At 38.3% G+C, this 23,268-nt stretch overlaps 1 protein-coding gene across 1 annotated transcript in view; it reads left to right on the top strand.

Annotated features, from left to right (window-relative positions):
- The window catches only part of LIX1 (limb and CNS expressed 1), a 58,296-nt gene that overhangs the window by 24,455 nt on the left and 10,573 nt on the right, over nucleotides 1–23,268 (top strand). Inside the window, exons 3-4 of the mRNA XM_044657642.1 lie at nucleotides 19,980–20,120; nucleotides 22,614–22,709. Of these exons, the coding sequence (XP_044513577.1) occupies nucleotides 19,980–20,120; nucleotides 22,614–22,709 (237 nt within the window). The remainder of the gene's footprint in view (nucleotides 1–19,979; nucleotides 20,121–22,613; nucleotides 22,710–23,268) is intronic.

The following is a 23,268-nucleotide window of genomic DNA, read 5'->3' on the forward strand; positions in this document are numbered from 1 at the left end:
GTAGTATTTCTCTTCCCCAAGAATTTCATCAAAGATTGAGTAAGGATAGGGATTGGGGATATTTGGCTTGTGATTTTGTTGATCTAAGAAAATTCCTTGTACCACTGAAGGTAAACATGTTCTCTGTAACTTATTAGAGAGTTGCCCAGAGCGTTTAAGTGACTTGCTCAAGTTAATATGTACAGCCAGTGTATCAAAGATGGAACACTACCTACTATCAAAAGCACTGATAAATATATAGATCAAAACTGAGGATTTGATCCATTTTTCTGGATGTGGCCAAGTATCCAGATGTTTGGGGATTTCAGTTTTAATCTCAATGTTTTTATGTTTAATAATTATAGTCTAAGATTTGTTGTTGTTTAGTCATTTCAGTAATAGCCAACTTTGCATTTTTCTTGGCAAAGAGACTAGAATGGTTTGCCATTTTCTTCTCTAGCTCATTTTACAGGTGAAAAACAGTTAAATGACTTGCTCAGTGTCACACAGTTAGTAAGTGTCTGAGGCCAAATTTGAACTCAGGACATTCTGACTCCAGGCCACTTGCTTTATCCACTGAGCTGCCTTCTAGTTTAGGGATAATACTTCTGAAAGTGCAGTCCAAGGATCCCTGAGGGCTTAAGGGGTCTTTCAGATAAAAATTATTTTCATCATAATACTAAAACATTTTCATTTCTAATATGATAAACATCAATAAATATAACCCACGTAGTCAAAAGCTCCTGGGGTGGGGATGGGGTCTTAAACAATTTTTAAGAGTGTAAAGGGATCCTGACCAAAATGGTTAAGACCCCAGTGGTCTGAGAAATTGATAGAAGAACTAGTTCTCTCTTTTGTTAACCGATGAGATAACTGAGGAGCAGTGAAGGGGATTGCCCTAATAAGCTCCATACAAAGCTGAGATTCTAACAGGTGATTACTTTTCTTAGCAGTCTTTGATTTCTAGCCCCCAATAAGAGTTTTTCAAGCCATCATTTTCTCCCACAAAATCCTGGAAAGGAAAGAGAGAGGCCTAACTAAAAGACATGTCTCCTAATAGACAGAAACTTGGTTTTCAGGAATAAGTTACCTAAGGCAATGATGACGCTATAGATGGAAAACATATGCTTATATACATTGGATGATTATTCTCAGTGTCCAGTGAATTAAGGATCTACTTAAATCACAATAAACTGAGTTTATAAGTTTAAGTTCTTCCCAGGAGAGGCATGGCTAAGAGAAAATTTGATTATACAAAAGATGATTTGTAGACTTAACGAAATAGCATTCTGATGCTTTATTTTTCAATGAATTATTGAATAATGCCTGGTTTAAACATTCCCTGTCCCAAGAAGAGACTCCAATCACGTTGTTGCACATTTTGAAGAGTGTATCCCAGTTCGCCTATTGTTTTAATGCCAAGTTTTTTTCTTGAAATCACCCATGACCACTTCCTTGTCTGTGCAGTTGGATACCTTTACTTTGACTGGCAACATGCTGTATAATGTAACATTTCTGCTAGAGGAGGCATTTCCTGGTGGAAATCTCCACAGGAAAGCATGCTGTTCTGTAGCTAATGAGACACAAAGATGGAGCAGAGTCTGGTTTATTCCCTGAACATCTGAAAGTCATGTATAGGCTAATTGGCAGCTCTAATGAGTGGCCAGCCCAGTGAAATTGGTGGTCTGAGCTGTTTTTTACAAGAGAGAATATTTCATTCCCCACCCCCTCTTGAAACTTTAGGCTAATCTTTTCTTATCAAGCAAAGTGAATAGAGCAGCTTTGCCTCCAAATAGAACAGTGGGGTGCAATGAGAGAAAAGCTTGGGGAAAAAATAGGCCCCATACTGAATAGGGACTTGGGGCTAACTCCATAGGAGGAGGGTTCCACTCCCTCAGTTCACAAGTTTTAGGGGGCTCACGCCACTGAGCTGAAAATAAAGCAATATTTTCTCTCCCTGAATTTCAGCTCTCTCACTCTCTCTCTCTCTGTCTCTCTGTCTCTCTCTTTTCCTGTCTCTCTCTCTCTCTGTCTTTCTTTCTTTCTCTCTCTCTCTCTCTCTCTCTCTCTCTCTCTCTCTCTCTCTCTCTCTCATACACACACACACACACACACACACACACACACACACACACTTTCACAGCTCTCTTCCTTCTATCTGCTTTGTGTGAAAACTTCTGCACCCAAGTATTTGACTCAATCAGAGCTGAGCCCTTTTTTTTTCTATCAAAGGGTAAGAAAACAACTGTAAAAATAAACCAAGATCTCAAGTCCTAGTCAATTCATCTTGTCTTCACCTTAAGTTTGAAAAAGAAAAGAAAAGAAAAGAAAAGAAAAAAGAGCCCCACGTGGTTTCATAATAGTTACCAGGGACTGCCTTCAATGTATGTGTGTAGAAATAGCATGGGGGGGGGGTAGGGAGAGAAGGGGGATGAGACCAGGTGGTTTGGATTATAAAAATAACATTCTGACCTACCATGTGCATGAAACGTTTCTTTCAGTTGACAGGAACTGCTGTGCTTTCTCTGAAAATTGGGCTCATGGACTTGTCCCTTCCCCCTACTCCCAATATCCCCTAGTTCCTTGCATGGATAATTCCAAAGTATCCCCAACATGTTTGCAGCCTGAAATATGGAGAGAGTGGTTACATATTAACATAGGTCACTTTCTTTCTGTTATCCTTTTTTTATAACCTCCATCTGGAAGAGAAAACATGCTACTGTCCTTGCATTAGGCAAACTGGAACACATACAAATATTCTCACTGAAAAGTGGTCAAGGTCTTACGGAACTGAAAAAGCTACAATTAGTGATGTGTTCTGGATTGTGACATTCTGTGTGCTGAAAACCCTGCTCTCAAGATGAAAGTGAGGTGTTGCTAACATTGACCAGAGCCAGGAGTGATTGGATTGATATACTGACTCTCAGGAATGGGAGAAAAACCTATACAACTACTTGTATGACTGACCTACCCTCCTCAGGACCTAAAAGAATTCGGATCTCTTATAAGACCTAGTCTTTTTGACTCCTTTCCTTCTCACCTCCTACTTCTCTTCCTTCTCCCTAATGTTAGAAGTTTTCTAGATGTTCTTCTGCCTTAGAAACGATATCAATTCAAAGACAGTAGATAATGGTTTAAAAATGGATTGGGAAGGGTACACAGCTAGGCAGCTGGCTCAGTGGATAGAACCTGGAGTTGGGAGGTGGGGGTGGGGGTGGTGTTTGAGTTCAAATTTGGTCTCAGACACTTCCTAGCTATGTAATGTTGGGTGCAAGTCACTTAACTGTAGTTACCTAGCCCTTAGCAATCTTCTGCCTTAGAACTGATGCTTAATAAGTTAAGGGATTTTAAAAAAAAAAGGGAAAGAAAGAAATAAGAGAAGGACGTTGCCTAGAATAGAATTTGTTCCAGAGTATCTGAGGGAGTACAATCTGGAGAGTAAAAGGCCTCAAGGTCACTTTATATGAATATTGGTTGGAGAAAATAAAAATTTTAGCCTAACTGTATTCACTTAGCTCACATCTTTCTACCTTGTCCAAATGAATAACATGAGACTTTGTCACATGCTTCAATGAAAAAAGTCATACCATGACTGATCTCCAAGTCTAATACTGTCTAAAAGAGGAAATGAGATTAATCTGCTATGAACTATTCTTGATTAAATTATGAAGGCTCTTTGTGATCACTGCTTCTCTTTCTAAAGATTCAGTAACTGTCCCTTTATTATTTTTCTTCTGGGAATTGAGGTCCAATTCACTGTCTGTAGCTTACAAATTTTAGCCTTTTCCCTTTTCAATATTTTCTGAACTATTCAAATAGATTTGTAATCTCATAAATTCAGGAATTACTATCATGATGTCTATAATAATACATTCATGCATCCTCATACTGTGGATTTTGGTCCATATCTTCCCAAAAGATCACTGCTCAAAGAGGGTAGGAAGGTCTGCTCAACATGTTTGAGGCTCTCCTGGATTTCTCCTGGCATCCAAAGGGTACCAACAAAGTGCTCTGGCTATCCAACTTTCACTCTCTCACCAGCCCATATCTCTTTGTGCAAAGTTTGTTTAACAATGGGAAACTATGATTCTGAGCCTTTTCCCCCGCTTTTTGCAACATGAGAGGAGTTGAACAAGATGGAGCGTCATTTTAATTTCTTCTTCGTTTCATGGATTGCTAGGGGTCTAAAATAGTTTAATTAGTTGTTCAACTTGCTGATTACGTGTCCTTTCATGATTATCAAGGCTAGTCCTGAGAAAAGAAACTCATTTTGTTGCTGGAGCCATACTTTTTGAAAAAATCCAATTTGCTAATTAAACTTTTACTTTAAAAAATGTCATTGTAGAATGTGCAAATGTAATTAAATGATCAAAAGACAATTCACTAAAAAATTAATATGGCCTTGAGCAAGTAACAACTTCTCTGTACCTCAAATTCACCATTTGCAAAATGGACATAATATAGTACCTATCTCACAGGGTTGTTGAAAGGATCAAAGAAGATAACATACATGAAGATAACATACATAAAGTGCTTTGCAAACCTTAAAGTCCTGCATAACACTGTTATTATTAGATTTAAATTAAAATTTAAATACTCAAAAGTAAACACTTTCTGTTCACACACTATACTTCAACATTTTAAAAATCTATGTTTTTGTTTTTGTTGTTCCGTCATTTCAGTCATGCCCAATTCTTTGTGACCACATTTGGGGTTTTCTTGGCAAAGATATTGGAGTAGTCTGCCATTTCCTTCTCCAGCTCATTTTACAGCTGAGGAAATAGAGACAAACAAAGCTAAATATTTGCCCAGGATCACACAGCTAGTAAGTGTCTGAAGCCACATTTGAACTCATGAAGATGAATCTTCCTGATTCCAGGCCCAGCACTCTATCCTCTGCTCCTCCTAGCTATTGGTGTGGTATTAATAAATGTAATAAATTAGTGTGCCTTCATAAATTTTGTTGATTCATTTCTGGGACCAAAATAGTCATCATTCATCTGCCAACCCTCTGGGAATGGATCTGTCAACTTAGTTAACCTGGTCTTCAGACAATAGCATGTAGCCTTTTCATCTCAGTAGAAACTGCTATAACTTGAACTCTATTAGCATAGGCCTCAGAAATTCAGGTTTCTCAGAAATAGTGGATTAAGCATGAACTTGCCTATGTAGATGCAACTATTATAAATGAAGTATGAAGTTAAATTCTGCTAGTAGTAGAATTACTACTAATAACTACTAGTTAGACACTCTGTTAGTGACCAGCTACATTAAACAGCAGCCAAACTGAGAAAGTTAGACCAGATGCCATCCAAGGTTCCTCCTAACTTTTTTTTTGCCAATGCCTCAGGCTAAAAAATATATTTAAAATCCCTAGCATCTTAAGTGCCAATTTTTTTCAATTCTTAAATTGCTTAGACTTCTTTTGAAAGACTTATATTCTTTATCTTTAGGGTCTAGAGATAATATATGACCTTTCCACTCTTCTCTCAGGAAATCAGAGAACCTTCTTTACCCAGCTCATGCTTTATTGCATCTTTTTAAAAGGGCAAATTCTCTTCTCTCCCACTTTAGTTTTCCTGCAGGAGACTAAAGTTTCTGCCTTCAAAATTTTCTCTTTCTTCAATGCCTGACCCCACAGGTCAGGATGTCGTCAGTTATCTAGTCCTGCATCGCCAAATCCCTATTAGATATTTTGAATTAGATATTCTATAGACATCTCAAACCCAATATTTCTAAAACTGAATTCATTATCTCCTCCTTCAACCCTATCACACCTCTCAATTTCCTTATTTCTGTCAAAGGTACTACCTTCCAATTACCCAGGTTCATAACTTTGGAATAATTTTTGACTTAGCACTTACCCTCAACATCTCACATTTTTTCCCTTCTCTCCAGCCACATAGCCACCAACCCGTGCTCAGATCCTAAACAACTCTTACTTGAGCTATTCCAATAGCCTTCAGTTTTCTCTCTCTGCCACGGGTCTCTTTTCTTATCTTCAGTCTTTCTCAGAGCTGCCAAAGTGATATTCCAAAAGCAGAAAATAAGATCAGCTCCCTACTTAATGAATTCCCTATTACTTATAGGATCATATAAAAACTCTTCCTTCTGGCATTTAAAACCCTTATGATCTGACTCCAACTTATCTTTCTAGTTTTAACAGAAACTTCAAACTTCCCCTTCAAACAATCTATGATTCAATCAAACTGTTCAAACTCTTCCTCACCCAGGGCATTCCATCTCTATGCCTTAATATGGCCTGAGTCTGGGGATTATACTCCCTCCTCACCTCCACCTTAGAAACCTTAGCTGCCATCAAAGCTCACCTTAAAGTATATAAGACTTTTCCAGACTCCCTCCTAAAATTGCCTTCTGTTTATTTAGCACATTTCTGGTAAATATTTCTATCTATACTCTTCACAAAACCTTCCTTTATAGAGGGCAAAAATTGAACTTCCAGCTCACTCCATTCTCCATCTACTACTCTGCTTGATTCTTATACCACAGAGCAAGATTCCCCTTCCAGGAAAAGCTCATCACCACCATGCATGCTACTGACACAAACTTTGGCCATTTACTGTTTCCATGTCTTCCTCAACCTCTTTGACCATCTGCTTGGAGAGTTGGAGGATGGAGTATTAAACTCTTCCCAAAGCCTTCCTTTATAGAGGGCAGAAATTGGACTTCCAGCTCCCTCTACTTTCTATCAGCAATTCTGCCTGATTTCACTTTCCCTCTCTTTTCTAGCTTCCTTTTGTGTGTTCTCTTTCCCCATTAGATTGTAAGCAACTTCTGTATAGGGACTATCTTTCCTTTTTCTCTTATTTCTATCCCCAGCCCTTATCACATTGTTGTTATTTAGTCATTTTTCAGTCATGTCTGACTTTTGGTGTTCCCATGGAGTCAAAGATACCAGAGTAGCTTGCCATTTCCTTTTCTGGCTCATTTTACAGTTGAGGAAACCAAAGCAAACTAGGTTAGCCATATAGCAGTGATGGTGAACCTTTTAGAGACTGAGTGCCCAAATTGCACCCTCATGCTACATGTGAGCCACCCCCTTGCCCCAGACAGGGGAGGGAGGAAGCACTCCCATTGGGCTTGGTGAAGTGGAAAATGTCCTCAGATATGGTGGAGAAGGGGAGTAGAGCAGCCTCCTCCAGTATGCGTGCCATAGGCTTACCTACACAGGCATATAGGGACTTAGTAAATGTTTGTAGATTAATTAATGTAGAGATCTCCTGGCATGAAAATTTGATGCACTGATGGAGAACCACAACTCATTAATCAATCAATCAAGTATTTATTTGGCAGAAATTATGTTCTGGGCACTGTGCTGGGCACTGGGCGTATAAGTACAAAGAAAAAAAAGCAATGCTTACTACAAAGAATCTACATTCTAGTCTTGAGAGTTGCCTGCTTCACTGAGAAGATAAATGACTTACCCATCATCCCTCAGATAGTATGAGTTAGAGGAAAGACTTGAAACCAGGCTTTTCTAATGCCAAGGATGAAGCTTTATTCTCTACCCCACATGGCTTTTCAAGTTATCTCACTAGATGACCCACAGATATTCTTGATATACATGAGTAATAAAACTCAGTTTCATCATTGAAATTTATCAAAGGATAAGGTGAAGTTGTCTGCTGAGATGAAACTTCCTTTCCTTTTGCAACCACTCCTCATTCTCTTAATCCCACCTATCTTTGTCCTTTAATACCCGAACTTCTAATCTTTACTGCCTTTTTCTGTGTTCTGTAGAATCAACATTCTATAATTAACAAGTTCCCCTTTGTTCTAGACCACTTCCTCTTACATTTCCCATCTTCTTAAATACCTAGAAGCCTGGTTCCTGCCAGAAGACAATCTATCCCTAGCTACTCTCTTTCTTCTCTCCTCAAACTCCCTAAATTAGTTTCTCCTCTGTTATGTGGAGGTGCAAAGCATATAATGCTTTGCACCTCCACATAACACTTCCTACTTTTCAGCAGTGGATATCACTAGAAGAATTGGAAGTATTTGCCCAGGCTAACATGCTGATGGTCACATCACTTCATATCTCATGCCAGGGATTTGCTCTTTCTACATTTATCTTTGTCTCTTCTCATCTTCAGCTTTTCTTCACACCTCAGATTCCTTTTCATCTTCTATCATTCTTCCTAGTGCAAAAACAATGCAGTAGAGGACTTAACTTTTCATACCCAGTGTTCCCGGTCTGAAGCTCCTGTTTCCTTCATTGATTCCAATCATTTGACTACAATAGGCTTCAACCGTGCTTCACCTCAGTCCCCAGACTTCTCATTAATTATCAGACTGCTTCACATGTATCTATTTCCTTTCACTATTTTCTCCCCTTTCCATTTATGGAAACATAATCAAATTGACTATGTCTTTGCTCCTAGAAAGAGTAGTATATCAGTATTTCCTGATGGCTCCCCTCATCATCACTGTAACTTTCCAAATCAATATACTTCTATCTACAACTCTCTAATATGTGTTCACCACCTTCCTCCCCATTAAAATGTAGGCTCCTTGAGAGCAGGCACTGTCTTTGATTTTGTGTTAGTATTTTCTAGTGCTTTAAGTACTCAATAGATGTTTTTTTTTTTAAATTTACTAATTTCCTGAGAGCTCTCTCTTCTTCCCTCATCAACTGGCATCATTCAAGAATCTTCTGCCCACTATTTTCTCATTTACTTATCTCCAATGTAGAGATGTTTTTGTTCCCTGTCAAGTCTCTATGACAGTGATGGGCAACCTTTTGAGCTTGGTGTGTCAAAATTTGGCCAAAAAACTGAGCATAACTTGGGTGGTGTGTCACTTTGAGAAAAAACCATAATTTCACGATATTTATAGTTTAAATAACAAAATGTATAATTGTAATATATAACTGTATTTAATAAACCAAAATACGTAAATTAATATAGGTAGAATTGTCATCTATAGTGCACAGAGTGTCTACACTACACTACAGCAAATGTTTCATCCTCGGCATATGGCCCCATACTTCTCTGTATGCAGCTGCATGTCATCGAAAATGGCTACACGTGTCAGTGCCAACACGTGTGTCATAGGTTTGTTGTCACTGCTCTATGACCACCCTTTATCTTACCCCATAATTATAATCTTATCATCTTGCCTTCTCTAAATATCATCTTCTGTGCTGTCTGAAAAAAGCACCACATCTGTCACCCTTAAGAACTCTCATTTGATCTATTTCAGCTACCAGCATTCCTAAATTTTTCCACTCTTCTGATCTAAACACTTTACGATAGCTGTCTATCCTGGGTGCCTCTACTTTCTTCTCACTAACTTCTAAATTCTCTACAATCTGGCTTCTGACTTGATCCTTCACCTGGAACTATTAACTCCAAAGTGGCAAGTGATCCCTTAACTGCCAAATCTAATGGTCTTTTCTCAGTCCTTATTCTTGTTGTGCTCTCTGTATCCTTTGACAATGTCAGTCATACTCTTATCCTAAATATTTTCTCTTCCTTAGGTTTTGGGGATATTACTGACAGCTCCTTTTCCATCTTCTTTAATGGATCATCATTTTGTTATAACCATTGTCCCCCAAAAGCTCAATTCTGGGCTCTCCTCTCTCTTTCCTCTGAATTATCCCCTAGCTCACCTCTCCAGATCCCCTAGCTCACCTCTCCAGATCCCCTAGATCAGTGATGGGCAAACTTTTTAAAGAGGGGGCCAAACAAAAGGAAATGCTCATCTGTCAGTCTTTTTCTAAGGCAACTCTTTTGAAGTTTCATTGTATTGTATCCTACTCATTGTATTTGCCAGATTAGGAATAATGTCGCCCAGCTGGATAGAACATTTCAGGGGGCCACATCTGGCCCACCAGCCATAGTTTGCCCATCACTGCCCTAGATCAAATTATCATCTCTGCAAATGATTGTCAGACCTATATATCCAGTCCTAATCTTTCTCCTGAGCTCAAATCTCAGGTGCCAACTGCCTTTTTGACATCTCAAAATGGATATCCCATAGGCAACTTAAACTCAACATATCCAATAGAAAACATCTTTTCTTTGAAATCTCAACCTCTTCCCTTCTTCCCAAATTTCTTGCTTTTAGCAGACATCTTCTTCCCAGTTAATAGGTTCCCAACCTTGATGTCATCTTTGATTCCTCATTCTCTCTCACCTCTCATATCCAATTAGTTTTTGAATCCTGTAAAATTTATCTCCATAACATCTTTCATATATACTCCCTCAGCTAGTGTAAACCCTCATCATATCACACTATCACCAAGCTTTCTAGTTTCTAGTTGGTATCCTCACTTCAAACGTCTTCCCTATTATAATCCTGTGGGCACAGCATAAGATTAGGGGCTTCCCAATGCACCCCAGTTTGCAAGGTCTCTGGGAAATCATAGCTTAGAAATTGCCAGACATGTAGCCTGCTCCCTAGCATGAGAAAAACAAATATTGTGTATTCTCCCAAGAAAATTACTGAGTTGTATGAGAACATACAGTAATCCATACAAAACTGGGTCATATGTTGACATGTTGAATTGACATGTTACCTGTGATTTATTATCCTATAGAAAACTGTTCAGAACCACTAAGTATTCTAACTCCATTGTTTCTATATTGTAAATCATTATTAACCATTGTCCCTGTAAAAGGCTTAACTAATCCCTTAGCCTATGTCATTTTCCCTATAAAGTATGTACCTCAAATCATTAAACTTTGTCACTGTCCAGAAAGAGGATATCTGCATGTCTGATCTGTCAGTCTGGCAGTTCGACCCTCCTGTAATCCCAGAATCATTTTTCTTATCCCAGTTCATTGATCCACAAGTAATACATCAAACAGAACTTGACACAATCCTTTATTCAGCAGTCAAATTGCCCTCCCTAAAGCACAAATCTGACCACATCATCCTCACTACTTAATTAATTCTAGTGGTTTCTTATTACTTCTAGGAGTAAATATAAAATTCTTTTTAAAAAAAAACTCTTCAAAAATTTGTCCTTTTAAACTTTCCAGTTCTTTTAGACTTTATTCCTTCCTATGATCCAATGACACTGGCCTCCTTACTTTTCTTTGGAACATAGTACTCTATATAAACCAATTATACTGTTTCACTGGCATTACCCTACATGCAATGTATATATCTTGTATGTATATAGTTATATACATGTTGTCTACCTTATTTTAATGTGAGCTCTGAGAATAAGACCCCTGTTTTGCCTTTCTTTGTATGTATAGAATTTAGTACAGTACCTGCCACATAGTATACGGGAAACACTTAATAAATGCTTATTGACTAAATGACTGGTTTTCCTGCTGCCTATGAATGTGTTGAGGTCTCTACATTCCTTTAAAAATCATCACTTTAATATATTGATGTATTACCCAGTAGAATTGCTTGTCAACTCCAGGAGAGGGAAGGGAAGAGGAAAGGGAGACAATAAGAATCATGTAATCATGGGGAAAAATGAAAAAACTAAAATTTAAAAATGTTTTGTTAAAATCAGCACTTGACCCTGCTATCTCTTCAAATTATCATCTTAACTCTCTTCCATTTCCCAGCAAAACTTCCTAAGAAAATATCTCTACAATAACTGTCTCTACTATCAACCTCTTATTGTCTGATTTCTGACCCTATTACTCACTAAAACTGCTTTTTTCCAGTGTTACCAATGATCTCTTCTCTGGGCTATTATGATAGCCTTTTAAGTGGTCCTCCAGCTTCTAGTCTCTCCCCTTTCCAATCTATAATAGCCACTGAAAGAAAAATAAAATATAATACACTATGTAAGGACACATTAAAGCAGAGGATCCCATCCAACGTGGGAAAAAACTATTTGTTCTTAGATAAGACACTTAAAGCTTTGTTTAAATGGTTACCTCAACCTTGCTGTCTTAGATCTAGAGGCTTCTTTAACAATTACAGAACTATTTGGTCACCTCCTCTTCTTTCCTGCACTTGAACAAGTGTTTTCATATTCCAATAAAAAAAAAAACTTTGCCAGCTGCATGACAAATATTCTCCCAGAAACTCTCCCTTTTCCCTTGACTAATTTGCCCCTTTCTCTCCCTTTTTTCTCTCCTATGAAAGGTATTGATTCTCTACCCTAAACTGGTATAGAATGCCACTGTATACTCTAAGCAAACCTGAATGAGAATAAACCAAACCTGTGCCCTAAAAAGCTGGAGCTGCTATCAGTAATCAGTCTTCCTTAGCATGTTCACAAATATTTTTCGCTTTGGCATTTCAAGTTATCCAACCACTAGTTGGAGGGTGATTTGTCCAGGAACCCTGGCTGAGAAATACCACAATTTCTACTGTCAATCTAAAATAAAAGATGGCAAAAGGCTGCAGTAATGAGGGTCTTTAATCAAGACAAGAGCATTGTGATTTGGGACCCCATATGGCACCAGAGTACTGGAGCACCTGAGGAGGGGGTTCAGTACATGGGTTCTTTTAGAACACCAAAGTACAGAGAGTGGGATGCAATTTTTAGAAGACACAACTGAACAGTACAGCTTCAAGCATGAGAGATGGAACATTCTACAGTTAAGATGGAAGGGTAACTAGGAACCCTCATGTAAGTTGTTTTGCATAGATATGGGCAGGGGAATTTGGGGAAATATCAGCAACTGGCCAGAACAGCAACCCTCAGGTATAGCAACAGTGAGTGTTCAAAAAAACCATAGAACCGGTTTTTAACAGGTTTAGACCAGCTTGACCATCTTCAGGCAATTTATGGCTCTCGGGTCAGGGTGAGGTCAGTTCATAGCTAGCTGCATTTAACACAATTGTCAACCTGGGAAAACACAGAACCACTAAGTTACAAAGAACAAGTCTTTAATTAGGACAAGGGAGGCAAGAGTTTGTATGGCTACCAGAGTCATAAACATATACCACACAGAACCAAGCTCTGGGACTCTGGGAACAAGATCTTGGGGAAAATGCACCATGAATGGGAATGTCCATCATGGGAATTTTCAACAAACTGAAGGACTTGGGTCTTATATATAGTTTGGGGAACAAAGGACAGGAAGGACAATTGATTGGCTTACATGGAGACTGGACTTCCTGAGAGAGGCATAGATACAGTGTGAGAAACTTCTAAGACAAAAAGGAACTTAAGATTTGATTACCTTTGTCACTCCTCTTCAGGGTGCTTAATGGGTGTTTGATGACATTGTACAGTCTGGGATTGGGGTCACTCTGAGAGTTCCTAGAAGGCAATTGCCCATGGGACAAAGGTAAATTTGGGGGTTTCATAAAACAAGGTTGTCATTTACCAAAATAATATTCCTACGACTCAGGTCTAATCATGCTGCTATTGTGGGACAGCTTACAATTAACCCAGGCTGAGAAGGTTGCTCCCTCAAGAATGACAGGCTCTGATGTTTATCTTTAAAAATAAAGAAATTTATTAAGTTGAATGCAAGTTGAATGTGAGTTGAATGGCTGGGAGGCAGGTGCAGATAAAGGTCAGCCTCCATGAAGAGAAGTGATACAAAGCTTTTATATTTTACAGAGATCAGAGACTACGTGACCAAAAAACAGGGGTGGGGGGATGTGGTATACAGGTGTTGAGGTGAAAAGCACAGGTGTCCCTGATTGTAAAAAGTACAGGTGTCCCTGACCACAAAAGAAGACTAATTGCATATCTCAGGGAATTAATTAATGTCTGAGATGCTGAAGTGGAGTACCTCAGAAAACGAGTCCAGACACCCAGAAGTTCAAATTAGTGGAACCAATATTTATTTATTAATCTATTGATTAGTAAAAGTACCTAGCTGGCCAGGGCAATCTTCCTAGAGAAGGCTGCCCCTAACTAAAATTATAATGCAGTTTTTATAGGGTTCAAGATACAAAGAAAATGTTCATAACTGATACATAACCTTGGGGAAGCAGCAGCAACCCTTATCATCTGTCTGGAAGCTATTTTTTTGGTCAGAAGCGTGGGATTTGGGACTTTCCACTGTATCTCTTATCCTGGACTGTGAAGCAGTAAAGGGAGTCATTTTCTCATGTGAATGTTATTTGGACTTTCACAGAAAGCTCATTTCTGATTTTTACTTTTCCCCCGGGAAAAACAGGTTTTCTGGACAATGACTTAGTTTACCTCACTTCAATGCAAACAGAAGGTGCATATTGCTGTGCTTATCAGGAAACTAGGGGAAATGCTATGAAAATGTGACTCTCAGAGACTTCTTTTATCATACAGTTCCTTCAGTTGCTTTCTTTAACCAATACTTCAGGGGGTGCAAGAATGGGGAATTCCTCATGTACCCTTTGACTTGGGGTTCCTTTGGAGTTTTGGGGTGTCCAGGGGATCCTGTAACCTATATCACTGCTACCTCATTGAAAAAAATTTCAATTGTTCATTATTAGATAAATACAAACCTCTCAACTGTCATTTAAAGCCCTCCACAATCTGACCACAAATGACCTTTCCAGTGAAAATAATATGAAATACATTATTCTCATTTAATGTACGTGCTAGACTGTGATCTATGTCTTTACTCAGAGGCTATCCCCCAAGCTTGAAGTATACTTCCCCCTCTCCAGAACTTCCTAGAACCCTTGGCTTTTTTCAAGGTTCAAATCAACTCAGCTTTGGAAGCTTTTCCTAAACACCTCCTCTCTCTCCCCTCCCCACCCCCATTATTATTGCTTTCTTCTCTACTCCATTAACCTGTATTTATTTAACTTTGAACATGTATTCCTCTCCCCACCCCCAGTAAAATGTAGGTTCCTTGAAGGAAGGAATGGTTTTATTTTTTGTATAGATGTTTCTAAAACCTTGCACATAGTAGGTGCTTAATAATTTTTTGTGGAGTTGAATTGTCGGGTGACTAAGTAGAAACAAATTTCACTCTTGTTCACTTTTGTTCTTTGGGATAAGATCTGGCATAAGATGTAGCATTTTAGTAGCATGTTCCTACAACAAATGAGAGGCAGTACGGAGCTGCTTAGAGAGCCATACTTCTCCAGGTAGTTATCTACTGTGGCCTTAAGGCTTATTTAAAACACCAGGCATGATGATTTGTTGTCTACGGGAATTCCTGAGCCTGGGATTTCACTAACTCTGGTTCAAGGCAGTAAGTTGGATCTCCAGGCAAGAAGTTCTTTTACTAATTTTTTCATCATTCTCTACCCTTTTATGGTAGTTGATAATATTAACTTCTCTCTATTCACTTTTCTTCTTCCTGCAGTGCAAAATGGCAAAGAACATAGATTTAGAGTTGGAATAGACCTTTGTTAATTCCTCCACCCCCATTTTACAGATGAGGAAACTGAGGCCCAAATGTCAAGGGAATTGTCCAATATGTAACAAATGATAAGAGTTAGAATATGAAACCAGAGCCTCTGGCTCTAATGGGCTTCAGCATAAGCAGATGAGATACACAGTAACACAAAACTCCTCTTTACACCCCATCAGATACTTACATTTTGCTACTTATCCTCCTCATTTCCTTCCATCCTCTCAACTCTCCACCACTACTCATTCCCAAGCTGAGCTGAGGTTTCTGGTAGGTGGCTGATGGCAATGAAGTGGGGTTAGGAGAGGGGAAGGGGATCCATGGGTGGGTGTGTTGGACTGATTTATGGAGTCTTTTGTCCTGTCAAGGTGGTTCCTGGAAAGTTTAAGAAATGCTGAAGGACATACTGGGTCTGGGAGCAGGGGATGTATATATTCTCTGCAACTTTCACCACATTTTCCAACTTCTTTGTGCTCAGTGTTCATGGTTATGCTCTGCTGTCCCTCACAGGTGAGCTGAAAAAATGATCATAGTAACATAAATTTGGCAGAAAGGCCAGCTAGCGCAACCTCTTAATTTTACAGATGAGAAAACTGAGGCATAGAGATTTCTTGACTTGGCAAAGTCACACAGGTGGTAGGAATGGAGTTCGAACCCAGCTTTCCTGATTCCAAATTCATTGTCTCTGTTATTGGTGACGTTATGAAATTTTTGAGCTTCTTCCATGGAAGAATCTATATAGATTTATATTTTGCAACTTAGTTTCAGGACAAGAGATTGTTGATACTAAAATCTTGGAGCCTCTGAAATGATTCTTGTGGTTTTTAATTTAACGATGAATGGAATTCACTAAACAGCCTGATAAATACTTGGCAAGGTCTGTTTGCCAGTTGGAAATTATAGTACCACAGTCCAGGAATCAGTGAGTGGATAGAATTAATAAAGAAAAGTGGTTCATTAAACATTTTAGCTTTATGCTTTTTTGAAATGTGAAAGAAGTTAACTTTGTCAATAAATGGTTATCACATACAAAAGAGTTTACAAAACTCTATGATTTTGATGTTTGCTAAAAAATTGTTAATGTGATACGTGTCCAGAAAGTCCAACTCCTCTTGGCAAAGTATTGGTGTTTGGGGATCTGCTCTGAAATAATCTCATAATTTATTCCTCACTTTACTCATTCTTGAAGCTGAAATTGTCTAGTGCCAACATCAACACAAAACTCTATTACTTTAGAATCAGGGAACATCAGAGATGGGAAGGGACCTTGGAGAACATTTGGTCTGTTCCTCTCATTTTACAGATGAAGAAATGTCATCATGAGGGATTCATTTTTTAAGTGTCACACTGATTGATTGATTAATGGTTAATTTAATAAAATTAATGATGTTTTTGTTCTTGGTTCTCTCTGCTTTGGCTTAGGTATTTTACCTAGATTATTTCACAGGAAAAATAACAAAAGCTTTTTCTTTTTTGTCCAACACTAGGTTTTCATGATGTAGGAAAGGAAGTTGAAGGACAATTCCCTAAGGAAGAGAGTGACCTTTAAGAAAAAGATGCAAAAACCATCTTTACCTTGATAATCAAAATATTGGGCTTTTTTTTCACATGGGCTTTTTGGAAGTGCAGTTGTTTTTTAGAAATAAAATAGCAAGAAATGTTATTTGATGATCCAGAATTTGTTTTATGTGCTTATTAATTAGTGCACTCTCTCTTCCATATTAACAGAAGATTTTATAAATTGGAACAATAAGTAGAAACATATGACTTCTTTAAAACCTTGATATTTTAAGTCTTCATAGCTCCTTTTAATGTTCTCTGAGTATAAGGCTCATTCCATCCTTTCAGATATATAGTCCTTTGATCTCTAAAGCAATCCCATTTGGTTGTAAATGTATGCCTCTTCTTTGATCTGATACTTAGCTGGTTTTACTTAAAAGAAAGGGCTTCTTTTATCAATGTGGTGTTTACTAGTTCTCTTTCTCCCAAAGATGGTTTAAATTGGCATTATTTAGATTGAAAGTTATAAAGTTCCTTGAGAGCCAGCCATTCTGCAACCCCAAATGCTCCATCTTAAGCTGGGAAAAGTCGAATGCATTTCACAATGAACCACTTCTACAGTTATCTGTTAATACTAGCAAAACATTCAGAAAATTAGCACCCTGTTAAAAAGAAACCAAGAACGATGAAGGAAATTTAATATTATTCACCATGCAGTCTATGCAACTGCTCAACAGGGATTTAAGTACCACATTTTCAAAAATTCCTTTGCCATAATACCATTCAGAATGAATGGAAATAGGACTTTTATTTTAATTAGAAAGGCTAGAAAAGAAAAAGAACTGCAAAGAAGAAAATCAAAAAAGTATTTGTTTTTTCCCTCTCCTTCAGGAATAATTTTAAAATATCATTTAAGAGTTACTTCAGGTGTTTTTGGCATACAATGCAAAAAGCCCTCAATGCAAAGCAATGTGGATACCTATTCAGCCCTTTTTCTTAGTGCTAGGGAAGCCTATAATATATTTTCACTGGGTACTTGGCTATGGGCCTGTACCTTATGCAGGCAGGCTTTAAGGAGTGGCTGAACTTGTCAATCCACATCATTGTGGAAATGCAGCAAAATTTTCTACATAAACTTTTCTGAACTCTAATCATGTTTTCAATTTTAAAGGATAAAGGAACTGTCTCTTCTAGTTAAATCAGTTAAAAACTCCTCCTCAGTAATTGCCTTTTTGGTTTTGTTTTGCTTTTCCACTGGCTCTCTCTATCTTGCCCAAGCTGAAAATACATTAGTCACTCTTGGATCCTATCCCACTGTTGATCTGCAGAAAGTTTTGACCTGCTTCATTTTTCCAAATGGCCTGTAAACCACTCTTCTCTTCCCTCCCCCTGGCCCCATTAGTCAGCCTGGTGGCCCTCTTTTCTCTTTGGCTTACTATGTTAGGACTGAAGTACTGCAGAAATCTTGTGTGCTATAGCTTTACTGATTCAACAGTGTCAGCCTTCTACAGTAGCAGAGGTTACAATTAGTGGAGAGTATTTATTAAACACTTATTATGTGCTAGGCACTATGCTAAGTGCTGGAGATACAAAGGAAGGCAAACAAATTCTTTCTCTCAAACAGTTCAGGTAATGGGGAAGAGCAAGTGCAGACAATTATGTACAAAAAGGCTATATACCAGATTAATGGCAAATAATAAACAGAGGGAAGGCCCTAAAATTATTTTAAAAAACCATAAAAACTTTCCTGGAGAAGGTGAGATTTAAGCAGAGATCAGAATAAAGTGAAGGAAGCCAGAGAAAATGTAATCCAGAGATATCCAGAGTGTGAGTGTCTGCTAGAAGGAAGAACAAGGAGATAGACCAATGTCACTAGATCAAAGAATACATGGAAAGAGGTGGTATAAGATATAAACTAACTGGAAAGATGAGAGGGAGAGATTATAAAGGTTTTTTAATGCAAAACAATGGGTTTTATATTTGATCTTGATTGGGAGCTATTCCAGTTTATTGAGTAGTTTATTGAGTGACATGGTCATATCTGTCCTTTAGGAAATTCACTTTGATTGAATTGAGTGGAGGATGATTTGGAATGGGAAGAGACTTGAAGTCTGGAGTCAACCAAAAGACTATTGCAGTAGTCTAGGTGGGAGGTGAAAAGGCCCCAAACTAGAGTAGTGGCAGCATCGGAGGATAGAAGAGACCATATGAGCCTATGTGAGAAATATTACAAGAGTAAAATTGACAGGACTTGGTAACAGATTAGATGGGAAGGGATGGTGACAAAAAGTGAAGAATTGAGGAAGACACCTAAGCTGTGCACCTGAGTGACTGGGAATATGGTGGTAGCATCGAAAGTAATAAAGAAGGTAGGACAAAGGGAGAGTTTGGGGAGAAGGATAATCACATTTTGGACATGCTTAGTTTAAGATATCTATGGGTCATCCAGTTCAAGATGTTCAACAGAAAACTGGAGACTCAAAACTGATGTTCAGTCAGGACTAGATAAATAGATATGAATATCATCAAAATAGAACTGATAATGAAGTTTATGAGATCACCATGTGAAACAGTGTAGAAGAGGAAGAGAAAAGGGCACAGGACAGAGGCTAGTGGGACATCTATGTTAGTGAACATGACCTGGATGAAGATTCAGCAAAGTAGACAGGAGGAAGCAGTATCATGAAAACCTTGAGAGAAGAGGATAATAAGGAGATAGTACTGTCTGTTTTGTGTGTGTGTGTGTGTGTGTGTGTGTGTGTGTTTGTTTTTTGCTACAGCCAATGAAGTGGTTTGTAGATGATCACAATTCATAGTCATGAAACAAAATTTGATCATGTGATCTAGAATAAACAGAAAATTGAAGGCCATCTCTATAGGAATAGTGAAAACATGTGTAAGAATTTTTTGTTCATGTTCAATCATTTCAGTTATATCCATCTCTTTGTGACTCCACTTGGGGTTTTCTTGGCAAAGAACCTGAAGTCGTTTGCCATTTCCTTCTCTAGATCATTTGACAAAGGAGGAACTGAGGCAAACAGGGATAAATGGCCTGCCCAGGGTCACACAGCTTGTAATTGTCTCAGACCAGATTTGAACTCAGGAAGATGAATCTTCCTGACTCCACTCTAACCACTTTGCCACCCAGCTGCCCTATATGTAAGAATATGCACCTCCCCCATAAAATCAGAGGAATGAGAAAATTGTTGACCTAAGTAACTCCTTTTTCTTTTCCTTTTCAAACATATTGTTCAGTGCTGTTTAAGCAGAGCAGAGGCAAGACGGGATGCAGCCAAGGTGGCCCTGATCAATTCTCTCTTCAATGAACTGCCCTCTCGAAGAATCACTAAGGAGTTCATTATAGAAAGCGTTCAGGAAGCCATTGCCTCTACCAGTGTAAGTGCTTCTACCTACAAGGGATGAGAAGTTGGCTGCGATGAAAGACATTGAAAGACATTGGACTAGAAGTCAGGAAAATAGAGATTAGCTGTTAGCTCCCAACTTTGGGGAAAACAATCTCTCAGGGACAGTTGCTCAGTCTTTAAGTTAAGGTTGATAGCTTTTGCCACCCAATTATAGCCCAGATCTTATCCATGAAAAGTCAACTAACTCTTTGAGGGGTATTAATTCATCTAAGGCCATAAGACCTACATCAGCACCCTAAATCTGAAATAGTAAACTAGTGATATGAAATAGTCAATATAGCCCCTAAATCTCAAGTTTTTACTCCTTTCTTATGCCAAGGCGTCAAGCCCATGAGAAGGCTTTCAGGAAAAAAAAACAAAAAAAACCTGTCTACAGTTGTTCCTTCTTTGTTTTGAATCATGGTGAGGGATGCCTTGATTTATCATGAATTGGATTTTAGTGAGGCAATGTGAGCGCAAAATCATCCATTAATTTAGATGAGAACATCTCAATAATCCAACAGAGGAGATTATTCCTGGAGATTATCTTCCTGGGAATATTCTCAGCATATAGAAGTAGGGGTTGAGTAGAGATGAAATTAGGGAGAGATACAAAGTGTGTGTTTGTGTGTGTGTGTGTGTGTGTGTGTGTGTGTGTATGTGCGTGCATCTGTGTGTGTACACAGCACATGCATTGATATCTGACTTCATTCCAAAATAGATGTGATTTTTAGATTATTGGCTGTTGACAATTATTCCCACCTCTCTTCCCCTTCATAAGAATATTTCTTCACCACAGTTCTAGATTTGCAATCAGAAGTTACCCGTTCAAATCTGGGGGCTGCTCATATGCTTGTAAGATCTGTATGAGCTTAGGTAAAACACTCAGCTACTTTAGATTTCAGCCTCTTCATTTGTAAAAAAAAATGAGGAGGTTGGATGAGGTGATCTCCATCTTTGCCCTTCAGCAAACTGAAATGATTCTGTCATGCAGAAAGAAATTTCTGCTTCCATGTGAGGCAAGAATTTAAAACAGTTCCAGAATTATCATAGTGTAAGCTGTTTCGATCAAAAATGCTCTTATCACTTAGAAAAGATGAAAGGGGATGAGAGCAAAGGGCAGGAGAGTAGTTTTATCAGCAAAGAGATGTTGGGGAGACCTCTTCTATATCTGAACCTGAATGAAAGGAGGCTTTTATTTCTGTTATTTTGTGAATAGCAAATGACTATCTTTAAGGGACAAAGTTAGGGAAATGGAGCTTAGTTTCTTTAGGAATTTACTCTCAAGGTGACGAGGCTGTTAGGGAGTTTCTCAAGGTAAAGGTAATTTATCATTTTTAATGGAAATTTTTAAGGTAAAAAAAGTATATTCTTTGCAGACTTCTGGGCAGATTTCCTCTGGGATATTTAAAAGCCAGCAGAAATATTTCAGTAGTAGCATGTTAATGTTGCTGCATTCAAAAGCTATGAATTTGCTGCTACTTGATGCAGGCCACTTTGTTTGTTTAGTCCCACAAAGCTATCATTGCCCACAATTCCCAGGAATTCTTGGCCATTCACTATTAGATGGTCTTTATTAAAGGGCCTAATTCTTACTGGATCCACTTAGCCACAGGCCTTTTCAGAGCTTATTTCCCCCCCCATCTAAGTTTGAAGGAATTCAGTTTCCACCATTTATCTATCCACCTAGTTTCCTGAGGCTTAAATAATCCAAGCATGAAGGAAATACAAGCCAAGATCCACATCCATATCCAACAGCAGGGTATTATAGAAAGCCTCAGTCACGAACCATGAGTGTAAAGTATAGGCAGTTCTTGCAGCCATAGGTTTCTTTATAGATCAGCTCCATCCTTTTCCAGTATAGTGCCAAGGACACTGTTATCATTCATTTGAATGGTCATATTGGTTGACAGCTGAGAAGGCATTTAGAGGGCAACTATATAAAAATGGGGAGAAGCCTATACAAGTAAAAATCAATTTGTAAATGATTTCACTATTATTTAACTTATAGGTCTGAAACTAGAAATACCGCAGAGGCCAGCTAGACCAGTTCTCTCATTTTACAGAAGAGAAAACTGAGGCCCAAGGAGCTTAAGTTACTCAATGAAAGTAGCAAGCATCAGAGACAGGATAAAAAGGACGAGGAAGAGAAAGGAACAAATAGGTATTAAGCACCTATTACACATGTGCCAGGCACTGTGCTAAGTACTTTACAAATATGATCTCATTTGAACCAGAACTCCAGGACTCTCTCCACTGTCCCAAATAACATTCTAATGGACTTTTATTCTGATGAAAAACTAAATTAAAATGTTTTTCTTTCTGAGACAGGGAGGCTAAGAATCTTATCCAAAGCCAACTACTGAACTAGTTTGAGGTGCTTATTATCAAGGCTATTGTATTTCCCTAGAGTTACTGGCATGAAGAACTCATTGTGGAACAAAAAATCAGCAAGTAATCTTTTCTTATCATGCTTTTTTCCAAGGGCACTATAAATGATGCTGATGACCCAAGCACCAGTATAGGAGCCTACCACTATATGCTGGAGTCAAACATGGGGAAAACTATGTTGGAATTTCAGGTACTGATTTTCTTCTGCTTGTTTATGCACCTCACCTCCCACTCCCCCACTTATATATGGACTCCTCTAAGCAACATACTCCAGGTTTAAGGTAGCTGTGGGTTAATATCTTCATATCTATATCCATTGATGTCCATACATATATATATGTATGCATGTATGAGCTCCTACCCATATACTGGTGGAGCTTTTATTATTTTTAATATTATATTATTTATATTAAATGGGCTATTTATTATTTAACCAAAGGTCACAATTAGTTCAAAGTAAAGGCTTTTAATGAAATAGAGTAAGAAAAGTGGCCATTGAACATTTCCCCATAAATAAATAACCAAGAAACATATTTTCCCACAAATAAATATGTCATCAATGGGAAGAGTGGATGGATACCTCCAGAAAATATATGGTGAGGTTGCATACGTGGAGAGGAACACATAAAGGGAATATATGACTATGGCTTCCACAAGAAGGTGGACAGTGTTGAGTGGAAGTACCTTCAGACTGGGAGAGAGAGAGAGAGAGAGAGAGAGAGAGAGAGAGAGAGAGAGAGAGAGAGAGA

The sequence above is a fragment of the Gracilinanus agilis genome, chromosome 1 (assembly GCF_016433145.1).
Source record: "Gracilinanus agilis isolate LMUSP501 chromosome 1, AgileGrace, whole genome shotgun sequence".
Classification (NCBI taxonomy): domain Eukaryota; kingdom Metazoa; phylum Chordata; class Mammalia; order Didelphimorphia; family Didelphidae; genus Gracilinanus; species Gracilinanus agilis.